The 12,199-nt window shown below is 40.7% G+C and overlaps 1 protein-coding gene across 1 annotated transcript in view; it reads left to right on the top strand.

Moving 5' to 3' along the window:
- LOC110192978 (POU domain, class 6, transcription factor 2) overlaps nt 1–12,199 on the top strand; it is a 381,140-nt gene that overhangs the window by 356,640 nt on the left and 12,301 nt on the right. The window contains 1 exon segment of the mRNA XM_078152045.1: nt 2,548–2,754. Within this exon segment, the coding sequence (XP_078008171.1) occupies nt 2,548–2,754 (207 nt within the window).

Here is a 12,199-nt window from a genome sequence, read left to right as displayed (position 1 = left end):
ACTGGCTTCTTTTCAGCAATGAACTGGAGATCAATTTGGGTCTAGTGCAGATGATTACTGTGGCCATTGGATTGACTTACCTGGGAAGCTTGTCAGCTTCCTTGAGCTGTGAAATTATTCCTGAGGGTCGTTGTTGCAAATGGGCTGCACAACTAGGGGTCCTGTAGCAGTCTCACATAAGCTAGTGAATCTCACACAGCCCCTTTAAGATTACCATTATTCAACCTGTCTCATGCCATTAAGATGTAGTCAAACAGAGATTTCTCTCTACCATACCTTCTTCTTTACAACTGGACAATAAAAGAGGGCTCATTAGTTGTGACTTTTTTCAGTTGTTTGCAAAACTATTATTATTCATGAGTCAAAAGATCAGAGAGTCATAGATGTTTTAGCTCCAGCTCAAATAGCTGTGATACTATGATCCTAACGTGTCTTGGAATTTGTAGGGTAACAAATATATTTAATGAAAGAAGGAAGTGGTAGAGTGGTTGACATGAAATGAACAAGCTCTTTTTATTGTATCCAAAATATCACTGGCTAATCAAGGGACCTATAATCATTTTAACATCATTTTCATCATTGCCATCACTGGCATAATTATGTTTGGAGCTTACTCTAAGAAGTGTGACTTTAAGCAAGTCACTTGAACTCCTTGGGGCTTCAGGTTCTTACTCCATATGGTGAGAAGGTTGGACTAGATACCCTCTGAGGTCGCTTCCAGCTCTAAATATGTGAAGCTAGGAAACCATTCTTGGCTCCACTGACCTTTCCTCTGATTGTCTTGTAATTTCTCTAACAATTACAAGGTCTCTGTCCTTGGCAGATATTCATGCAGTGCCCCTCCTCCAATTTTAGTATTTTTAGTGGTTTTAGAGGAGTCTTTTAACAGCCAATAAGAAAATAACTATTTTTAAGATTCTCAACTCCACACAAGCCATTTCTTTGTTGATACAGTAGTTGGAACAGCCTGCCACTCTACCTGCCAACAGGAAATCAACAACCCATCAGGGGATTTTGAGATGGAGGCATTAACACCTCCTAGCTCCTTGCCATGTATGGGGTTTTGTCCATGTACATGATTACAGAATGTCAGAGACAGAAGGAACTTAGAGTTTGCATTGTGTTGCATTGCATTGGATTGGTATGGATTGGGTGAGGGATGATGCAGAGGACAGATAGTAAATAAGCTTGCTTGGCAAACCTGTCACACTCTATCCCTTCCTTACTTCAAAACTCTGATGACAGCTCAGCTCTTCCATCACCAGTCTATGATCCTGTTCACACTTTCCATCTAGTTCATCATAGTGAACATAGCAGAACACCAGCCGGTCTTAGAAAGCCCATCAAGGAAAATGGTTTGCTCATGAAATAATAGTATTCTCTTGCCCTCCCTGGCATCAGTATCATGTTTGAAGCTGTCAAGAGTAATGAGTAGCATTTAACATTAACCCAAGGAACACAGTGAGCTCAGGCTGAACATATTATACCAAGAAGACAAAGCCGTCAGTGAATAAAGTGAGTGAAGTGACTGACTTTGGCAGGATCTGAGAGGAAGGAGAAAGGGTGATTGGCCTTTCCTTTTCACATGGTATTACTCATCACCAGTTCCTTGGGCAATCAAGTTCTATGAGCCCTTTGATCAAGAATGGAAGGACAGCTACTGGTGTTAACAAATGCCTCCAGATGAAAAATGCTGAGGTTACACAAATATTTGGGAGAGAATTATGTCTGCTGATAGATTGAAAGATAGGAGAAAGAAGCTGATTTGCAGTGTTGGCTGGGATCTCATCCTGAAGAACCTTGCAAAAAATGAGTTGCCAGTTTGACATCTGTAATCGCATTCTCTGAAGCACAGCTCAACAGCCCATCAGAAGCTGTTGCTGGGTGGGGGCCATCAAACAATATATCTGTATGTCCTAAGCTGCTGGGATGCCAATGGAGAGCCTGCTAGGGACAGCTGTATATTGACAGTGAATACACTCAAGGCAACCTATTGGATTGGTATATAGATTCCTTGGTGTTTCTGTAGCTTCCTTAACTCTCCCTTTTATCAGAGTGACTGATGACATTCCCATTTCCATGTGGAAGCCACTTAAATTTCGTTCTGATTACAAATCTTATGGATGGGGAAGAGAATGAAAGCCATATTATTATGGAATTTGGAGTGTGAATTAGGGGGCTGGATGGGTCTTGTCAAGACCTATGATTTCATCAGTCAAAAGAACATCCAGCATGGACTTTGGACAAGTCATTGGAATGAAGGATTTAGGAAAGTATATTATCTTATCTTATATTATCACTTTACTCAGAAACCAGTGATCTTTCCACTGTACCACACTCTCAATCTCTCTGAGCCTCAATTTCTTACTCTGTAAATCGAGGATGGTGATAGTTCCTACCTCACAACATTGTCATGAGGATAAAGTGAAATAATGTGTGTAAATGACTTTAAATCTTAAAGTCATGTTAATGTGCACTATTATTGAAATACCCTTCTAGACTTCCCACCATGCTAGCTTCTTACTCATCCTTCCTTGTTCCTTGCAGATTATTGGAACCATCCCTCTGATGCCTAATCCAGTGCCATCCAGCCAAGCTGCAGGAGGAGCACAGGGCCTCCAGGTGCAGCCAATCACCCCCCAGCTATTGACGAATGCACAGGGTCAGATCATTGCCACAGTCATCGGGAATCAAATCCTGCCTGTGATTAACACCCAAGGAATCACGCTGTCCCCAATAAAGCCAGGCCAACAGGTAAATAATCTATTAAACAAAATGTGAATGATTCCTGTACCTTTTGAACATAGAGACACCTTGGGTTTGTTGTGTGATGCCTTTCCTTTACTTTTACTTGGTTTCAGTCAATCAAAGGTATTTTTAAATTACAGAACAATCATCAGTACCATTGCCTATCATTAGAAAAATCAAGTACTCTCACTTTCTCCTGAAGACAAGTGTATGTGCACACAATAGTGTGTGTGTGTGTGTGTGTGTGTGAGTGAGAGAGAGAGAGAGACAGAGACAGAGAGACAGAGACAGAGGGACAGAAATAGAAAGATGGGGAGAAGAAAAGTGGAAAGAGAGGGAAGGGAGAGAAGGGAGAAGAGAGAGAATGAGGGAAAGAGACAGAGAGTTTCTGTGAGATAGAAAGATGAATTTTATAAGACATCGACAGGGACAATGGCTTAGACCTTAGGATTTAACATGCCAGAATAAGGAGTAAGATCCCATCTGCAGTCTTGTATTCAGTTCTGGGCACCACAGTGTAGGAAGGACTTGGGTTATCTGGGTAGCATCCAAAGGAAGGTAGTCAAGGGCCAAGAGCCCCTGAGCCTATGTCATATGAAGATCAGTAGAAAGAACTGGTGGTGTTTCATCTGAAGAAGACAAGACTCCATGGGCCAGGGAGGGGGATATCAGAGCTATCTTCAAGTGTCCGTAGGGCTACCACTTGGAAAAGGGATTCATTTTGCTCTAGGCCCTGGAGGACAAGAAGCAATGGAGAATGGGGGGAGGAAGTCACAGAGGACTGATGTCAAGAAAAGTTTCCTAACAATTAGAACTTCCTGAAAGTGGAGTGGGCTTCCTTGGAAGGAAATGGCTTCCAATCTTAGGTCTTCAAGCAAAAACCATGTAACATCTCATCAAGTGTGTTGTGGGCACCTGGACAGCAAAGTGGATAGCATACTGAATGTGGAATCAGGAAGATCTGAGATCAAATCCAGCCACAGACACTAATCCTCCAACTCTAACTCTGACTCTGTGTGATGTTAGACAAGTCCCTTTACCTCTCTCAGTCTCAGTTACCCTCATCCATAAAAATGGAGAAAATTATAATATTTACCCAAGAGAGTAACTATAATGATCAAATTATATTCTGTATTTAAATCATTATAGAAATACTGGCTGTAAACCACTATTAGAGGGGATTCCTTTTCAGGTTCAAGTTGCACTAGATGGCCACTGACTTTTGGCAGTTGAATCATCAAAGCGGTTTTCTCAAGACACTTAATTTGAAGGATGTTTTTCTTTTTATCCCTTTTACAAAAGGGGTAGGAGGAAATCAAGGCCAACTGCTCATCTGTCATCTCTAAAGGGAGGGAGAGAGAGTGAAGACTGGGAGAGAAAGGCTCATCCTAACTCAAGACTGGCTGGTTCCTTCCTCCTAGAGAGCTACTTCTTTTTTAATTATTTCTTCTTTTAAATTTTTAAATTTTATTAATTTCTTTTGATTTATCAACAATCACTTCCATATGCTTTTGAGTTTAACATTTTTCTCCCCCTTCCTCCCCACCACCCTCCCCAAGATGGCGCACGATCTGATATAGGTGATACATTTACGTTCCTATTAAATATATTTTCATATTAGTGGTGTTGTAAGTAGAAATCAAAACCAATAGGAGGAACCATCAGAAAGAGGAAACAAAACTCAACAGAAGAGAAAAAATAGCAATTCAACTTTCATAGTTCTTTCTTTGGATGTGGATAGCATTTTCCATCATGAGGCCTCTGCAGATGTCTTAGATCCTTGTATTGCTGGGAAGGCTTAAGTTTATCAATATTAGTCATCGCACAACGTGGCTATTATTGTGTTACTGGTTCTGCTCACTTCACTCAGCATCAGGTCATGTACATCTTTCCAGGTTTTTCTGAAGTCAGCCTGTTCATCATTTCTTATAGCACAATAGTATTCCATGACATTCATATACCACAACTTGCTCAGCCATTCCCCAATTGATGGGCATCCTCTCAATTTCCAATTCTTTGCCACCACAAAAAGAGCTGCTATGAATATTTTTGTACACATGGGTCCTTTTCCCATTTGTATGATCTCTTTAGGATATAGCCCTAGAAATGCTATTGCTGGGTGAAAAGGGTATGCACATTTTTATAGCCCTTTGGGCATAGTTCCAAATTGTTCTCTAAAATGGTTGGATCATTTCACAACTCCACCAACGATGCATTAGTGTTCCAGTTTTCCCACATCTTCTCCAACATTTATCATTTTCCTGTTTTGTCATGTTGGCCAATCTGATAGGTGTGATGTGGTACCCCAGAGTTGTTTTGATTTGCATTTCTCTAATCAATAATGATTTAGAGCATTTTTTCATATGACTATAGATGGCTTTAATTTCTTCATCTGAGAACAGTTTGTTCATATCCTTTGACCATTTATCAATTGGGGAATGGCTTGTATTCTTATAAATTTGACTTAATTCTCTATATATTTTAGAAATGAGGCCTTATCAGAGAGACTGGTTGTAAAAATTCTTTCCCAATTTTCTACCTTCCTTCTAATCTTAGTTGCATTGGCTTTGTTTGTGCAAAAACTTTTCAATTTAATGTAATCAAAATTATCCATTTTGCTTTTCATAATGTTCTCTATCTCTTGTTTGGTCATGAATTCTTCTGTTCTCCATAGATCTGATAGGTAAACTATTCCTTGTTCTCCCAGTTTGCTTTAGTATCAGCCTTTATATCTAATCATGAACCCATTTTGACTTTATTTTGGTATATGGTGTGAGATTTTGGTCTATGCCTAGTTTCTGCCATACTCTTTTCCAGTTTTCCCAGCAGTTTTTTTTCAAAGAGTGGGTTCTTATCCCAGAAGCTGGGGTCTTTGGGTTTATCAAATAATAGATTACTATAGTCATTGACTACTGTGTCTTGCATATTTAACCTATTCCACTGATCCACCACTCTATTTCTTAGCCAGTACCAAGCAGTTTTGATGATTGCTGCTTTATAGTACAATTTAAGATCTGTAATTTCTAGGTCACCTTCCCCTGAATTTCTTTTCATTAGTTCCCTTGATATTCTGGACCTTTTGTTCTTCCAAATGGATCTTGTTATTATTTTTTCTAACTCTATAAAATAATTTTTGGTAGTTTGATTGGTATGGCACTGAATAAGTAAATTAGCTTAGGTAGGAATTGTCATTTTTATTATATTAGCTCGGCCTACCCATGAGCGTCTGATGTTTTCCCAATTATTTAGATCTGACTATTTGTATGAAAAGTGTTTTGTAATTGTGTTCATAGAGTTCCTGGGTTTGTTTTGGGAGGTAGACTCCCAAATATTTTATGATATCTACAGTAGAGAACTACTTCTTGAAACAAAGAATAAAATAGATTTTTAAAAATTAGCAAAACTAACCATCATATCAACCAAGTCCAGCATTAATGAAGTGTTCTTCATCTATAATAGCCGAGCTCTGCAAAGAAGACAGAGGGGGACATTCTTTATCTCTCTTCCTTGGGGATGAGCATCTTCATTAGCTTTTGAAAGCATTGAATGTCAGTTCTGTTGTTGGTGTTGGTGGTGGTGGTGGTGTTGTTTTGCTTTCCATTTACATTTCTATATTCATTGTGCATATTGTTTTCTCAGGTCAGCTTCATATCAGTTTAAATGTCTTTCCCCATTTTTCTCTGTTGTCTTATTTTTCATTTCTTGCAACATTGTATTCATGAATCACAACTTGTTTAGCCATTCCTTAATCACTGTGTTTCCATATCCTTATTACTCAAAGAAATGCTGCTAAAATATGTTGGTTTACATGCAACCTTTCTTTTTATCATTGACCTCCTTGAAGCATATACCTAGCAAGAAGACCTCTGGGTCAAAGGGCATAAGTAGCTCATTTTATTTTCTTTCTTAGCACAATTCCAAATTGCTTTCCAGAATGGTTGGATCAAATCATATCTCCACCAACAGAGTCTTTTCACATCCCCTCCTATATTCATTACCACCTGCTTTATAATTTTTGCCAATTTCTTAGATGTCAAGTTAAACCCAAGTTATTACTGATGTTCATTCTCTTGTTATTAGTGATTTGAAACAATTTTTCATATTCTTGCTAATGGTTTGCAATTCTTGTTTTGAGAACTGTTTTTAATGGGTTTTGACCAAGTATCCAATAGGAAGATTATTCATAGAATCAAGTCCATCCTCTAACCTAAGCTTGGCATAGTGGATAAAGCACCAGCCTTGGAGTCAGGAAGATGTGTGTTCAAATCTTGACTCAGACACTTATCACCTGTATAACCCTTGGCAAGTTATTCAACCCCTCTCAGCTATTTACCTTAGCCATAAAATGAAAATAATAATGGCATCTACCTTATGGGGGGGCTATGGGCATCAGAGGAGATTACACACACACACAAACACACAAACAGACACACACATACATACATGCATACAAACATACATACATTTGTAAAGTGCTTTGCAAACCTTGAAGAGTTATAGAAGTTGTATACACATTAGCTATTCTTCTATCATTATCTCATTATTATCATTATTACTACTATTTGGCTACTGCCTGAGCCCCACCTCTCTGCCCAACTCCCATGGTTCCCAACTTCCAGTATTCACAAATTCTGACTACAATAGTTTCGCTGCCATAACGATACTAAATGTGGGGTTTTTGTTTTGTCCCCGATTTCAGTATGCTTCCTGGCACATAGCGGCACTTAATTAGTGCTTTTTGATTGATTGTTTCTATTAGGTAGCAGTGGGACTGGAAGTTATAGCAGAATATCCAAAAGATCCACGTGAGTTCATGTGTGTGACTACTCCTTCCACCAGTGCAAATTGTCACCCTTCCATGCCTCAGCAGAAGGACTTGATGAACTGTACAACGTAAGAAATGCTTCAAGTAAGAGGCTTTCCCAGTTAGCCACACTGCTCTCCCCAAGGCCAAGTAAATGAATTCTGTCGCAGGCTTATGCTCAAAACCTTTCCAACCTGCTAAGGCCAGTCAGATTTTCACTACAAATGCAGAACCTTTAGAGAATCAGATAAACAGAGGTGGAAGGAGAACATCTTATAATTCGCCTCTTACCTGTCTGAGAATCCTTGCTAATGCATCCCCATCAAATGGCCATGAAGCTTTTCCCCAAGGAATAAAGAGGATATCACTTTCTCCCAAGTCAATCGATCCTATTTTCGATAGTTCTAATTATTGAATTTTGTCTTGTCCCAAGCCTCAATCTTTCTCCATTTTTCCAGTCACTACTGCTACTTCTGCCCTCTGAGACCAAACAGAACAAATCCATTCCTTCCTCCATAGGACAGTTCTTCAAATACTGAAGATAGACATCACAAGTCCTCCATTCGGCAAACTAAAATATCCCCCGCCCAGTTCTTTTAAGCAGCCTTCTTATAGCACAATCTTCCATCACTCACCATCTTGAGCACTCCCTACCCCAGATTCTCTCCAACTTGTCCATGTCATTCCTCAAACGTGAGGCCAAGAACTAAATACAGAGCCATGGAGATGGTCTGACCAGGGAAGAGTACAGACTTTCACTTACTCTGGATTGTGCTTATTTAATGAAGGCTAAGCACAGTCATTTCTGACTGACAAGAATCATTCCTTGACTCATAGTATATTTGTAGCCCACTAAAACCTTGAAATCTTTCTCATTTGAACTGGTGTCCAGTCATGGCTCCTCCATCTTGTGTTCATGGTGTTAAGTTTTTGAACATATACATTAATTTTTATTAGATTTCATGTTATTATATTTGGTGTATCATTTTAGCCCATTAAAACATTTTGGAATGCACACTCCAATATCCACCCTGTTAGCTAGCCTTCCCAGCTTTGTGTCAGCTGTAAATTGGAGAAGTGTGCCACCCGTGCTTCTGTTGAAATCATTTGGGGCAATGTCCAGTAGCAGAGGGCCACAACTAAATGCCTAGTATACTTCATTAGACTCATCTCTCCAAGTTAACCTTGAGCTAATTAGGGCTACTTTTTCACTTCAGACATTCATCAGTTCCAAACTCTACTAGCTCACATGTAGCTCTCCATCTCATCCTCAATGGTAGAATAAGAGACTTTGTCATGTGCTATGCTGAAATCTAAGTTACCGGTATCCATGGCATTCCCCTGCACTACCAGTCTATCTACCAGGTTGAAAAGAAAATGAGATTAGGCAAGCATGAGCTGTTCTTCACGAAGCTCTGCTACTTCTTAGTGACCACCACTTCCTTTTCTAGATGTCCACACAAAATCTCTTTAATAACAAGTTCTAGAAATTTCCCTAGAATCAAAGTCATTCATAGTACTATAGCTCAAGATGCTACTCTCTTACCTTTTAAAAAAAATTGGAACATTACCATCTCTCCGATCCTGCAGTGATCTGTTCTCCATAACCTTCCAAAGACCAATAAAAGTGACTCAGTAATCCTCCCCAAGTTCAGTGCTCACTTTTGTGGTTTGTAAGGGAGGGTGATGTGGACTTATTGAGGACAGCTAGCTCACCTCCACAGAGCGTCTCTGATACTGCGTTTCAGCGTGCTGTTAGGCATGTAGTTATGGCTGTCCAAAGGTCGAGTGAACGAAAGCAAGGCGAGGGCTTTCTGCCTTTTGTGTCACTCGTCATCCTGCTCATTTGAAGTAGCAGGTCTAGCCATTTCTCATACCACCTCATCTTTTTTCCCAATACTTTAAAAAATTTTTATTTTCAGGAAATGTTTGTTCACCACCATCCTCAGGTCATGCTAAGCTTTTGTGCTCAACCTCAATTACCTGCTCTTGATTTTTTGAAATCTGCTTTGATGAATGTGCTTTCTTTAAATTAGTCATGAGTTCATTGATCTTGAATGAAAGGTACCTTAGAAATCATTGAGTCCAATTCTTCATTTTATAGTGGAGAAAATTAGGACGAGAGAGGTTAAGTCACTCGTCTAAGATCACACAGATAGTCAATAATCCAGCCAGGATGCCAACCTCCATCTTCTGACTCAAAAGCCAGGGCTTTTCCCACTATGCTACATACCCTTTGTCTTCCTCATTTGAATTATTTATTTTTATCTTCCACATTTCACTCTTGAGCAACTTTCATTCCTCATGGACTGACTTCCTTTATAAAATTTTAGGCTATGGGATTCTACCAAAGTGTTCTCAGAACTTTCTGAAATCTGTTCTCTCCATAGATAGGGGGTATATCCGGTACTCCTTGGTGAGCATGAGAGTGGCTGGGTCCTTTACCATTGACCCCACCTGATGAAGGAGCTGAGGTCACTATTCTAGGCCATAGTAAAATGAGTGAAGGACGACCTGACCGGAAAAAAACTTAAATAAATGTCCCAATAGGGCATACATGCACATAGACCTGCCCCTAATTCTGTAAACATGTGTTTTCCTCTCTCTGTGAACTAAGGAAGTTTCTGTTCCCATATTTCATGAAATATTTTATTGTTGGAACCAGCCTGCTTTGAAATCAAACATTTGTCATAAATCTTGGGGAGAAATAAATTGTCCAACTTTTCTACCGTACAGTAGAAATCCTTATTTCTTTCATGACTGTCTGTGCTATATTTCTTGATGTAAAGGGTTATATTTAAAGAAAAAGTCTGAAGACTGATATCCCCCAGCCTACCAATGATTTTGAGCTCTGTGCCTCCTCCTGCCTCCGGACTTTATGGCCCATGATCTCCTCTGAGTCACAGCCTTTATATCTGGGCTTCAGACTTGCTCATCTCTTGCCGATTTACCCGACTTGTTAACTTTACTACCTGTTTCAAGGCGTTTCATATAGATCTGAGCAGACTTTAAAAAGTTAACGCCAGGAAATAAAGGAGCTCATTTATTTCCACTGCTTTCCATGGAAAAGGAGCATGGGGTAGCAGAAAGAATCCTGTAGCAGGAGTCAGAAGGCTTGGATGTAAGTTCCATCTCTGACACTTACGAGCTAGGGGATGCTGGCCAGGTCACTCGTCCTTTGTTGCTTTATCTATACCATGGAGACAATGCCCAGAGTACCACCTATGTCACTGGGTTACTGTGAGGAAAACCCTTGGGGACTCTCAAAACACAATATCTGATGTGTGCATCCATGTTGTTGTTGCATCCCCAGACTTGGCACAGTACGCGGCATGGCATACATGCTTATTGACTACCTCACTGATCAATTCATCGATTGGTTGAACGTCCTTTAACTCCGCATGTATTAGCGCATATACATATTTCTGTACGAGTTGTCTGTCCCATTTGAATAGAAGTTCTGTAAGGACAGGAACTTTTTCTTTGGAACCTTAAGAGCACTCGGCACAGGGCTTTCCCAAGTGCTTAGTTCAGATGGAATTAGAATACTTCCTAAGCTTATCAAAGACATGCAAAAGGCAGCACTGGATAAGGCCCCAAGTCTGGTACCAGCCTGTATGTCTGCCATCCAACAACCAGCCAACTTGTGTTCACAGAGGCTCGTTATTAGAAGATCAGCTGCGGAAGCAGGTATTTTCCAATCACAGCAATTCTTTAAACGTCTGTGCGCGTGCGTGCGTGTGTGTGTGTCTAAACTTCTACGGCGGTTAGTAGCTGCATCTTACAGCAGAACGCCCACACTGACAGAAGTCACCGCTTTATAATATGGGCTCGACACTGTACAAAGCACTAAGCCTGCAAAGACAGAAAGGGAAATGGCCACTGTCCTCCAGGAGCTCAGGCTCTGTCGGAGGGGAGCAGCGCACACGCAGTGCTGATCCTCCCCCGAGCTGTCCTCGTACTCACTCTTTGGCTTCCCAGCCGGCAGGTGCTTCGCCAAGGATCCACAACACCCCGTAGATCGGCACTCATAAAACGATGCATCGCTCATGAGCCTCTAGTGGTTGGCTTTCCCTTAATAGTCAGCTCACAATTAGCAAAGGCATTTACTTAAACGGCACAATAAGAAGAGCAGATACAAAACACTGCCCCCATAAACCGGAGATACACCCTCCCACAATCCACGAGAGGAATGAGCACAGACTTAGTGTACATGGATGCTGAGGCCCCCGTGAAGGGAATGCATGTAGCCAAGGCCACTTTCTCCTCCGTGCATCAGGGCCTTAATGTTCACTGTCTCCTTATAACGAACTCTCTGCAGCTATTCTCTGGGTACTCTCTCTGGTGAATGGGTTGCTCCTCTGGGCTCCTGGGGGCTGCTCTTCTTTGCAGCTCAACTCTTGATCACAAGGGCTAGTTCTCCCTTGAATCCATGGCCAGCTCTCTTCTTTGCTTCCAGGGTCATGTTCATTTGAATGGCTACCTCCCTCAAAAGGCTACATTTCTGTGTCTGTGTCAGTCTGAGGAGCATGTGTGCATGTCTACTCAGTTGCTGCCTCTTTCCTGAACTCTCCTAAATTGGCAGATTCATGGACTGCTGCATCAGGTTCTCCTACTAAGCTGGTAGCTCTGCTGTCTAGTGGAGGA

Source organism: Phascolarctos cinereus, unplaced genomic scaffold (assembly GCF_003287225.1).
Source record: "Phascolarctos cinereus isolate Bilbo 61053 unplaced genomic scaffold, phaCin_HiC Scaffold_4;HRSCAF=312, whole genome shotgun sequence".
NCBI lineage: Eukaryota > Metazoa > Chordata > Mammalia > Diprotodontia > Phascolarctidae > Phascolarctos > Phascolarctos cinereus.
The sequence above is the reverse complement of the archived record's forward strand: the minus strand, read 5'-3'. Positions and strand labels throughout refer to the sequence as shown.